At 38.8% G+C, this 12,709-nt stretch overlaps 1 protein-coding gene across 1 annotated transcript in view; it reads left to right on the top strand.

Annotated features, from left to right (window-relative positions):
• The window catches only part of BCAP29 (B cell receptor associated protein 29), a 17,359-nt gene extending 9,984 nt beyond the window's left edge, over nt 1-7,375 (top strand). Inside the window, exons 7-8 of the mRNA XM_015828096.1 lie at nt 5,052-5,152; nt 6,148-7,375. Coding sequence (XP_015683582.1) covers nt 5,052-5,152; nt 6,148-6,186 — 140 coding nt within the window. The 3' untranslated portion in view covers nt 6,187-7,375. The remainder of the gene's footprint in view (nt 1-5,051; nt 5,153-6,147) is intronic.
• The last annotated feature ends 5,334 nt before the right edge of the window (nt 7,376-12,709 follow it).

The raw sequence follows: 12,709 nt of genomic DNA, 5'->3' as shown, positions 1-12,709 counted from the left end.
TTTTGTAGTCAGTAGGATACTTAGATAGAAATTCTCTGCGTTTGCTTCAAGAGAATCAAAACCAAGACTATGATAACACCATCATTTTATTAGCTTCCTTGTTCAACCTAGTTTTTTTTTTTAATAAAATAGCACTAAGATACAGACAGAATTGTCCTGACTCTGCGTGCTCTTTCTGGATCCAGCAAGATTTATGAAACTTCTTGGGTGTTTTTACTGGCTGAAATGAATAATATTGCTTGACCTTGTGAAGATCAGGCAGCTAAAATGTATTAAATCTTTGGCTACATAAGAGAACATAATGTTTTCTGAAGGCAAACATCAGTCTTCGAATTAAATCTCAAAACAGTTGTCAAAAGTCAGTATAAACTATCAAATAGAATAAAAAGCCAGTGGAGTTTTCCAAACATTAGAATTCCAAACACCAGCCAAAGAAGCAAGAATCTTCTAAAAAGAACTGACTGAAATATTGATACAGAAATTTGAGCATTGAATGTGGAACTAATTATGGCAAAATGGAAAATGAAAGCTGCTTTTTTTCCTTCAGAAATCACTCTTTGTTGTAAATTAGGTTATTGAGAAGTTTAGGCAAAGAGACATAATGAGCCAGTAAATCTGCATTAAGTTTATCAAGGTGAATTAACTTTGATTTTGTACATTAAGGAGCTATCAACTATTTACAAGATTACAAGATATTTTTTTTCCTTCAGCATTTTGTGACCTACTTGTAAATAGTAAAGATTATAGGCTTGTTCTGTGAGTATAATTCTGTAGATCTAATAGCTATTGATTATCTAACTCTTTTCAATAATAGTATATTAGAACTGCATAGCAAAGAGCTGCCTGTGTGTGCTTGAAAAAAATAAAGATCATAAGCAAAAGTGTTATTATAGAAAAATAACTGAAACAGCAAATGCAATGTATAACCCCTGAAAAGGGAGGCATATAATATTAATATAGATATATATCAAAACACTGAATATATCTCTCAGTTTTCCTCTTTATCCAGGATAGGAATAATATTGACCATAAAATATGCAAAGTATTACTGAAAAATGTATGCATTAGGACTGCTTAGTATCAGTAATTGTAATCATTTGCACAGACGTACGTGTGCACATGGAAACTTACAGAAGTTTTGATCACGCACCTCTGTATGTATAGAAAGATGATAAGATTTGGAACGAGGAAGGGAAAGTAAAGTTTACACAATGTTTGGCAGCTCTTATAAACAGACATGGCTTGTATACAAAATAAACGTGATAAGAACATTGTTCTTGAGATGAACTTCTTCCTATGCAGTTTCCTGTGGTGGTTTAGACAGTTATGAAACAATTTAATATGCCACATTGTGAAACAAAAATAAATTATAGTCAAACATCTGAAAATGATTTTAGAAAATTCAAAAGAAAATTACGCACAATGCCTTGAGTTTGTCAATGCTATTTTTAATTAGGCAGGTGTCATACTTGACATTTTAAATTACTCCAGGCATGGAAATTAAAAGGTTTATTTTTTTTTTATTTTTCTAAATGTCGAACAGCATTATTAATTTACTTCTCTAAGGCATGATTGGATTAGATTGTGGCTTCTTCTATGCCAACAAGCTATGATCATTTTGTTCTTAAAAATGTTTAAGCCTAGAGAGGTTTAAATCACCAAGAAAACTGCATATATATATATACACCAGAATAACAGAGTTGGAAGGGACCTTGGAGGTCTTCTAGTCTAACCCCCTGCTCAAGCAGGAAACTTTATGCCATTTCAGACAAATGGCTGTCCAATCTCTTTTTTAAAACCTCCAGTTTATCAGATCATATCTCAGTGCAGTATTTCTTATTTTCAAAGGTCAGTGATTAACCATTTTTCTTTGTAAAGATTCCAATTGTGTGTGTGTGTGGATGAACATGTTAAAGGTCTTGTATTGCATTGTTGTAACTTCTTACATTGTTCTGAGGTTATGATTGTGAATTCTTTATGAAGAATGAAGATAGATAGAAGAAATAATGAATTAGTGCAATTGAAAAATCATCAAAAAAATGCCAAGTATAAAATGTGCAAAGAAGCAGAAGAAACAATAGATGGTATATTCAGCTTGTGCAAGAAGATCACACAAACTGATTACAAACAACAACGTTACACAATTGCCAAAATGTTTCGCTGTGAAAATTATATGCCAGTAATGAAAAATTGGTGAGAACATAAGAGTAAAAAAAGTAGTTTAAAATGAGTGAGCTAAGCTATTGTGTGACTCTCAATTAACAAACTGATAAAGTCTTGAGACGTAACCCACCAGGTTTAATTGGGATTGAAAAGAAGATGTGACAATACCAGGGGATATTCAAACAGAAGACAAAGAATTGGAGAATATTACAGAGTATCAACTTCTGAAAATTCAAAGCTGAAAGATTATAGCATAAATGGGTTGTTGTGGTCTCTGTGGTTATTGGGTGCCACACCAAAAAAAAAATATCACAATTTTATCTGCACATGGATAAAATATCCATCTGTCAATTACAAGAGGCCACATTGCTTCAATCTGCACATACACAATGCTAATACATTAGGACATCCAAGTTTTTTTGTGTTTTTTTTTAAATTATTTAACTTATCAAAGTATACAGTACAAATGAAAATGAAAATAGTGAGGAAAAAGGGGAAGAAAGAGAGAAAGTAGAAAGGAAGAGGAAAAGAAAGGAAAGAAAGAAAAAGTGCAGAGGAAAGGGGAAAAAACAAAAGCATTGACTCTTTAGCACAGTAGAATGACATAACATTACAGGCTCAACGTTTTTACTTTTCCACAGTTAATATGTACAAGACATTTCTATAACAACAAACTTATCTAATCAGCCAAACCCAAAATCAATAATTTCATTTTCCTCTATCTCAAGCACAAAATCCAGAAGTGGTTTCCAAGTAAAAACAAAATTGGATGTATTCTTTTATTCCAGCAGTTAATATAGCCATCTCTGCTAGTTCCATCAGTTTTTCCAGCAATTCCTCCTTTGTGGGATGAAATCCCACAATGGATATGAAGGGTCACCATTGGCAGCTGTGACTTCACATTGTTGTGTATGTAATAATAATACAAAACTAATATCTGTCAATTGCAAAAGGCAGCTTTACTGGAACAGCTGAAGAATGACAAAAGAAAGCAAATACAATACCAATAGTCATAGGCACCTTGGGTGCGATCCCAAAATAACTGGAGTGTCACTTGAACCTCATCGGCATTGACAAAATCACCATCAGTCAATTGCAAAAGGCAGCTTTACATGGCAGAGCTTACATTCTGCACCAATACCTCTAACATCATCAAACAACAATATCTATCTATCTCAGGTCCTTGGGAAGGACTCAATAAGTGAGTAAAAATATCATATCCAGTCTTAAACATCTGGCTGACTGTAATCAAAAATAATAATTTATTAAATTTATATGCCTTCTAATGCCAACAGCTCTGTGTAGTTTACAATTGTTGAAACATTTTTTTAAAAGTTTGGCATTTAAAAAAAAGTTTTTTTTGAAAATAAAACATAATGGATTTGAGTTACAAGCCGATTCTAACAAAATGTTAGAAAAAAAAGTCCCTAACTGTAAAGGTAATTAAATAGTAAAGCCAAAGAGGTGTAGGGCTACTTTCATTGCACGTGTTCAGAGTGAAGACAGCCATCTAGGATACATAACATTCTTTTCAACAGTTTTAAAATATTAGAAATAGCCAACCCGTGTTAAGCCTTCGGCTGTATTTGTGCGATCTTCCAAAGTTTGAATAACTGCTGGGAAAAGTTAGCTTGAATTAATGCTTTCTAAACACTTCTATTTGAATTTCAGTGGTTTGGTCGGTCTTGAGGCTGTTTGCTGGAAAAAAAAAGGTGGTAGAAATTCTATTTGAAATATTGTCTTCATGCTATCTGTGTATCATTTTGCTTGGAGAAAGAGAAACAGGAGTGGCAGTAACTTAAAAAATATATTTATTGCAGTATTAAAGCAATCAGTAATCTGAGGCTACTTTGATATGGATGCTAGCCCACTAAAGAACATGATGTTACTAGTCACAGCCCAAAGCTAAAGATTTTTAATACACTGAACTTTGACATTCTTCTACTTAGAAGACCTCACCCATCTTGCCACAAGTATATTTTTGTCAAAACAGAATAACAATGTAGTGAATGTGCAACTATCCCTGGCTATCTCGGTTGTGTTTGGAGATATTGCTGTTTTTAGTTACAACCAAAAAGTTTTGACTTTCCTTCCTAAAGCATACAGTAATTCGGTTACTGTGGGATCAAGTTACCAAAAAGAGCTGTTTTGCAATCTAATACTATGGCACTTTCATTAGCATAAAAAAAAAGTAAATCATCATCAAATTAATACCTTCTCCTGGCAAATATTAAACTGTTATGTAATGAATCTTTATTAACGGAAAATTGACTATAACAGATGTTTTCTTCCGTAACTAAATAATGGACAAGTGTATTAACAACAAAGCCTGGACAATTCATGTAACTTATATCATTTACATAAATGTATGTAATCTATTTAATCAGGTGATTGACAATCATGTCACTTGTCTAATTGCATGATGCAGGTTAATGGAAACAAAGTCATTTATAGCTAATTGGGTTGATCATATATTCTCCTCCAGCTGGTCTACTAAACAAAGAGTTTATGCACTTTAAAATAAGCCTTAACAAATATGTGTGTGTATAAATATATAAAAAATACACTCTTTGTCTCCCCCCTCCATTTCTTTTTCTCAATCTGAAGCTACCTTTCCTATCCCCTATTTTCCTTTTTTTTTTTTTCAATAGCTCTGACTTTTCAGGTAAAATGCATTATTTGTCAAAGGCACTTTGTGTATTCCAGAGCAGTTAGAATTATTCAAACTTCAGTTCACCCTTTGCCATCTGTTCGAAAGCCCTTGCCAACTTTATCCTCATTTTTAAAAAATACAATTTCATTTTTGAGAAGGGCCTTCTTCAGTGGACGGAGGTTTTAATAAAAACGCAGTGATACGTGCTGAATAGCATTGCGCCCGTGTCTTACAGCTCTCTTCAAAACAAGAAATGAAATTATGGCTGCTAGGAAGCAGTCCGAAGACCTCAAAAAAGAATACGACCTCCTCGTAAAAGAACATGAAAAACTACAGGTAAGAAACAGAGGCCTCCGATTGGCTCGAGCAGAACTTTTTAAAAATCAGACAACTGATCCAAGACAACATTCGTAAAGACATTTGAATTCAGCGTGCAGGTAGTCCTCAGTTTACAACAGTTTGTTTAGTGACCGAAGTTACAACAGCACTGAAAAGGTGACTTAACGACCATTTTTCACACTTATGACCATTGCAGCATCCCCAAGGTCACGTGATCAAAATTCAGAGGCTTGGCAACTGACCGGTATTTATGACTGTTGCAGTGTCCCGGGGTCACGTGAACACTTTTTGCGGTCTTCTGACAAGCAAACTCAATGGGGGGAAGCCAGATTAATTTAATAACCATGTTACTAACCTAACAACTGTAGTGATTCACTTAACAACTGTGGAAAGAAAGGTCACTTAGCAACATAAATTTTGGGCCTCAATTGTGGTTGTAAGTCGAGGATTTACCTGCACTCTTTCAGAAGAATGAGATTTTCTTAATATCTTGAGAACACTTGTTGGAATGAAGCCTATTTGGTTTTAAATAATTAAATCCATCAATATTTTAGGAACTTGGTATTCCTGGCATAGCAAGGTGGAGAAGAAGGGGGGGGGGGAAGAGAAAATTTTCAGAGCTACTGAATTTGCTTTCTTCAAAAACACCTTAGATAAAATAAAATAAAAATTGGATTCAGTGCAGTGTGGAATATAGACATGAAAAATGCATCTTAGCAAATAGCTAAAACCTTTTTGAGATAGGGGAAAATTCCTCCACGGTGAATTTTCATCTTGGAATTACGATTTGCGTGCTAAGTCTTCCTTATCAGATTTTACCTCTAAAGCACAAGTTTTACTTTCCTTTGGTATTTATTAAAATACGCTAAACTAGGTGCATTATAGAGGCTCTTCTCCACCTGTGTGATTTTTTTTTCCCCCTGTGTGATTTTGCAATGAAAATTAACTGTATAAAACATACTTATTTTTTTCCATCTGTTTTTTCTTTACAGCAACAAACAGCGGGAGCCTCTAGTAAGAAAGATCTTTAAAGCAGAACCAAGGACGTGTGCGTCAACCGGAATTGTTTATTTGTTTGGTTTTTACTTTACAGGTATATATGGGGTTTCTTTAAGAATAGATTTCCTGCATTCATTGCTGAAACATCACAGTTTAACAATTGCCTAGACCTCCTTTAATTTTGCAGCAGTGTTTTTGCCAAATTTATTTTAGTCGTGCCAAAAAGTGCATTAATTCCTTGTTACAAACTCTGTTTGGTTACAAAATACGGATGAGTTCATACGGTGGATTACTGTTCAAACCCCACGTCTGCGCCCTTTGGGTGCAAGGAACTATTCATAAGCTTAAAATGGTACATTGAATGCCAGTATGTGTTATTTTTTTGTTTTAAATCCGACAAGGGTGATATAAATCATTTTAAAAGTATTCCTACTTGCCACTCTGAGATTATTATTATTTTTTTTAAAAAAAGCTTTAAATACAAAGTATTGTGATGTTGAAATTGCTTTCTACATCACTTCCAACCTGAAATGAAGATGAATTAATAAGTCCACTTTGCTAGAAATGATCAGGAATGTCATCAAATTTGGTCAGTATGAGAATTAGCCTAGTGACGTTACCTAACCGTACAGGTGAAATTAAGACAGTCGGCAGAAATAATGAAATTGGTTCAAAGCAATCTATCTGAGCCAGATGTTTTGAGACTGCAATTCTTAAACTTACCATCTGATTTCCCCCTTTTGGGGAATCCCTGCCCAGCCACATCTGTCATATCGGGAGAAGGACTGTGTACTTTATTTTTATATATATATTGAAGGAGATGTATAAGTTTTGTTCCAGGCTGTAGATTTTCACTTTAACATTCATTCGTTCAAGAGTTTACCTAGCTATTTGCCAGTATCTCGCGTTCCACAATGGATAATGCTTTTTTTGGGGGGGGGGGAAATTAAACAGTATTTACTGAGCTGCATTTTCTGTGATTAATTACACTGTACTTGTGCCGGGTTGGATTCCGGCATGTTTCTCCGGAGGATACAAGAGAGGCTTTAGGTAAAAAGAGGGATCTTTCTGATCCCTTAAGATCTCTTAACCTTCCTGAGCAACTTCACAAAGAGAATTTGCCATTGACGGGAAAATCTTTTCTCGTTTGCTTCCGCTGTCAGCAGGGGAACGCTGCCGAATCCAAAGCTGAACGCGGCTCGTTGCTTTCATTCTCCCCACTTGAATGGGTTGCCTTTGCCACATTTGTGTCACTCTTTTACTTGAATGTTTTATTTCGTAATAAAGAGACGTTTAAGCTTCGTTTTGGTCTTCGTGAAGGGACAATTTTGGTAACCCTGAAGTCATTACATTGGAAATGAATTGGACGGAATTAAGTTGCACGCAGGGTTCGAGGCAGTACCTTTGCCTGGAAGAGGCTTGTGTCAAAAAAAATATATATGAAATAATTTATTTTAAAATAAGACAAACATTTAGAGCAGCGGTTCTCAAGCTATGGGTCACGACCCCATTTGGGGTCGATCGACCATTTCACGGGGGTCGCCAAGCAAGGCTGTCCGCCATTTTTTTCCCCTTTTCCGGCGGGTGCCTTACCTCCCTTGAGCTGGGCCAGCTGGTGGTCAGCCTGCTCCGTCTCTGCCGCTTGCCAGCTACGCCTCGGCCGGCGCAGGGGGCGGAACCACGCATGCGCGGCACTCCCGGGCAGGGAAAGTCCTCGACTTACGACCGGTTGGGTATCCTCGACTTACGACCAGTTTAGTCCTCGACTTACAACCAGTTTAGTCCTCGACTTACGACCAGTTGGGGGTCGCGGCATTAAAAAGGTTGAGAACCACTGATTTAGAGTTTGCTTTCAGGATGGATACGCAGAAGCTATTTTGAGACTCCAAAGCATTGCTTCCCATTTCTGTACCTGTGCAATTCATAGTCGTTGCAATCGCTGCATCTCAGTCTTAGAGGATCTTGGTTCAGTCAGAAACAAAAATATTTTTTTTTAAAAATAGAAGGTTGCCATTTGTATAATGAAGGCATTTTTAAAAACTCTCTTTTAAAGATGACACATTATGGTAACCCTAATTATAAATAGGATTGTTGCTGAATATTGAGAGGAGATCTCTAAGGGAACCGATTGAAAAGTAGGGAAGAGATACTCCGCTAATTGAGAATATACAGTTGGTAGTAGGATGTCCAATCTATACTTTATTAAAATGGGAAGCGAGTACAGGTAGTCCTCGACATAACAGTTCGTTTGGTAACCATTCAGAGTTACAACGGCACTGTAAAAAGTGACGACTGCTTTTAAAACTTAATGAGTGTTGCAGCATCTCCATGGTCACATGATCCACATTCAGATGCTTGGCAACTGGCATGTACTTATGACGGTTGCAGTGTCCTGGGGTCACGTGATCCCCTGACAAGCAAAATCAATGGGGGAAGCCAGATTCACTTAACAACCATGTTACTAATTTAACAACTGAAGCAATTAGCTTAACTGTAGCAAGAAAGGTCGTCAAATGGGGAAAACTCATTTTACAACCATCTCACTTAGCGATGGAAATTTTGGGCTCAGTTTCGATCGTAAGTCAAGAACTACCTGTAACAGTTCCCCAAATCTTCATTTGTCCCTTAAGCTTTAAGAAAATCGTTTTAAATTTTGTTTTGGGGTTGCATCGTAACCTGTCCGTGGTAGATTGTGACTTCTACATTAAATAGGGATGCTAAGAAGACGCAAAGGGCGCAGGATAACATTGAATGAGAAAAACAAAGTGATGTTCTTTTGTCTCCACGTTGTGAGATAAAATTGGATCTCATACAAGCTATAAACAATATCCACTCTGCCCTTTGAACTAATCTAGTGCAGCAGATGTAGTCAAGAATGGAGAAATCTACAAAATTCCGTTGGCAGGTGCCAAGATACACGTCTCTTTGACATGGCCATGCTAACTAAGCTATCATTTTTCTGGATACTATATATACTATACCATATTTGGTGGGGAATATAAGGCCTAATCAAATAAACCGGAAAAAAACAACTACCATTGCAGAAATTCTGGTGCAATGTCATACACACACACACAAAATCCATCCATCTACATTCTGTCTCTCTGTCTTTGCCTGCCTGCCTGCCTGTCTGTCTATTTCTACATACATACATACATACATCTATCTCTCTGTGTCTATGTCTCTGTGTCTGTCTATATCCATCACCCTATCTATATCTAACTCTCCATCTATCTATCTAATCCAGCGGTTCTCAACCTATGGGTCGCAACCCCATTTGGGGTCGATCGACCATTTCATGGTGGTCGCCAAGCAAGGCTGTCCGCCATTTTTTTCCCCCTTTTCCAGCGGGTGCCTTACCTCCCTTGGGCTGGGCCAGCTGGTGGTCGGCCTGCTCCATCTCTGCCGCTTGCCAGCTACGCCTCGGCCGGCGCAGGGGGCGGAACCACGCATGCGCGGCGCTCCCGGGCAGGGAAAGTCCTCGACTTACGACCGGTTGGGTAGTCCTCGACTTACGACCAATTTGTCCTCGACTTATGACCGGTTTAGTCCTCGACTTACGACCGGTTTAGTCCTCGACTTACGATTGGTTGGGGGTCGTGCCATTAAAAAGGTTGAGAACCACTGATCTAATCTGTCCTATATCTATCTATCTATCTGTCTCTTGTCTTTATCTGTATCTATCTCTGTCTGTCGTACTACATGCTTGCCATGTGAAGAGATGGGTAGCATGAACATATTGCAAATGAATTGCTGTGAAAGACCACCCGTAAATGGACGATTTGCTAAAGGGAACAACAACACAGCAACAATAAATCGGCCGTAGCTTTTCCATACAGTATACATTTAGTAAAACGGCTCTGGTGAAAAGTGCCGTGGTTTTGATCCCTGACAACTGCTCATATTGGTCTCCCAGTTCCTCTGTTTTAACAAACATCTAAAGTATTTGGGATGACATGGTTATTATGTGACACAAAAGGACCTGTATGGATTTTGGTGTTGAACAAGAGTCCCATTATACGCCTCGTTCGGTGTAGCCAGACAGTGGCCAGGCCAGGTGTTTTCACCGTCGCACACAAAGATTTGCCTGTGCTCAGTTCTTTAGTAACTAAAACATTGTGGAAAGCCCGCCGTAAGGATGGAGAATGGTAATATCCATTTCCCAGGAAAGCTTTCTGAGAACCGTAGTAAGCTTTCAAGGAATTAGTGAGGAGTTTCCCTTCCGTTCATCGCTTCAAAGAGCTGAAAGAACAGCCTCAAAACAAACAATGGAAAACGGGATGAAATGCAAGGTTGCGGCGTTAGAAAAACGACACTCTCTTGCCCGTAACGTTGACTTAAGAGGCAGCCAAAGGTTTCAACGCTTGTGTACTCTTGACACTCCTGTGGGGAGTATACATTGTGTATATAATGCATACATATATTGTATGCATTGAGACTGAAGGCAGTCGGTCCTTAATTTACAACCATTGTTTAGTGCAGCGGTTCTCAAGCTATGGGTCGCGACCCCATTTGGGGTCGATCGACCATTTCACGGGGGTTGCCAAGCAAGGCTGTCCGCCATTTTTTTTCCCCTTTTCCGGCGGGTGCCTTACCTCCCTTGGGCTGGGCCAGCTGGTGGTCAGCCTGCTCCGTCTCTGCCGCTTGCCAGCTACGCCTCGGCCGGCGCAGGGGGTGGAACCACGCATACGCGGCGCTCCCGGGCAGGGAAAGTCCTCGATGTACGACCGGTTGGGTAGTCCTCGATTTACGACTGGTTTAGTCCTCGACTTACGACCTGTTGGGGGTCACGGCATTAAAAAGGTTGAGAACCACTGGTTTAGTGACTGTTACAATGGCACTTTTTTTAAAAAAAAATGACCATTTTTCAGCATTAACCACCATTGCAGCATCCCTGGGGTCACGTGATCCAAATTCAGAGGATTGGCAACTGGCTCGTCTTTACGACGGTCGCAGTCTTCCGGGGTCGTGTGATCCCCTTTTGTGACTTTCTGAGAAGCAAAGTCAATGGGGGAAGCCAAATTCACTTCGCAATCGTGCTACTAACTTAACATCTGCAGTGATCCACTTAACGACGGTGGCAAGACAGGTCGTAAAACGGGGGCAAAACTCACTTCACAGCTCTCTTGCAGACATTTTGGTTGTTACGTTGAGGATTACCCGTCCTTTGATTTCCTCGACGTGTTTATTTCTATTTATTAATTTTTTGGTTCAATTTTTATGCCGCCCATTTCCCCTATAAGGTGACTGGACAGCTGACAAGTTATTTAAGATCTACGCTGGGAAGGAATAACAGCCTTCTTTATGCCCTATAAATAGTCCTCAATTTAGAACAGTTTGTTTAGTGACCGTTCAAAGTCACAACAGCACTGAAAAAGGTGACTTACGAACATATTTCATACTTACGACCGTTGCAGCATCCCCATGATCATGTGGTTAAAATTCAGACATGTGGTAACTGGGCTCATATTTATGACGGTTGCAGCGTCCCAGGGTCACGTGATCCCCTTTGGCGACCTTCTGACACGCAATGGGAAAGCCAGATTCACTTAGCAACCGTGTTATTAACAATTGCAGTGATTCACTTAACAACTGTGGCAAGAAAGGTGGTAAAATGGGACAAAAACTCACTTAACCAATGTCTCGCTTGGCAACAGAAATTTTGGGTTCCATTGTGGTCGTAAGTCGAGGACTACCTATCTGGCAAACCGAGTGAGTTCTGCTTTTCTGCTGTTGGGGTCTATCCCATAGGGCAGGATCATGTTGTTGTAATGCTGTTTTTAAGATCTGAACCAGTGTTTCTCAAACTATGGGAACTTGTAAGATAGGTAGACTTCACCTCCCAGAATTCCCCAGCCAGCATGAGGAATTCTGGGAATTGTAGTCCACCCATTTTAAATTGCCAAAGCTGAGGAACAATGATCTGGATCACTGGCCTAATATTCCATCTCACTCCCGATGTTGTTTAATATGAGGGGTCTTTGGTGCTCTCTGAGCTTGCTTGTTTTCTTGCAGACGTTTCATTACCCAACTTGGTAACGTCATCAGTGCTAGTCAGGAACGGGGTTCTCAAAGGCCTCAAGCCCGACTTCTTTACTAGCACTGATAATGTTACCTAGTTTGGATAAAAAAATGTCTGCAAGAAAACAATCAAGTTCAGAGAGCACCAAAGACCCCTCATTTCAACTCTGAGCTACCAATGTTCTCATTTGCCGTTTAATATCTCTGTGAAACAACTGGAGGAGAACTTCGTAACGAGATACCACAGGCAAACTAATAACACTCATACTCTTTGCCATGTTATTTCGAAAAAAACAAGTGCTTCTCTTGACCATTCTCTAGATTCAATAATAGATGGATGAGAGTGAATGATAATGATGATGATGATGATAATAAGAAGAAGGAGAAGGGGAAGAGGAAGAAGAAGAAGAAAAGAAGAAGAAGAAGAAGAAGAAGAAGAAGAAGAAGAAGAAGAAGAAGAAGAAGAAGAAGAAGAAGAAGAAGAAGAAGAAGAAGAAGAGGAGGAGGAGGAGGAGGAGGAGGAGGAGGAGGAGG

This window comes from Protobothrops mucrosquamatus, unplaced genomic scaffold, assembly GCF_001527695.2.
Source record: "Protobothrops mucrosquamatus isolate PMUCROS unplaced genomic scaffold, P.Mucros_1.0 scaffold4219, whole genome shotgun sequence".
Classification (NCBI taxonomy): Eukaryota; Metazoa; Chordata; class Lepidosauria; order Squamata; family Viperidae; genus Protobothrops; species Protobothrops mucrosquamatus.
The sequence above is the reverse complement of the archived record's forward strand: the minus strand, read 5'-3'. Positions and strand labels throughout refer to the sequence as shown.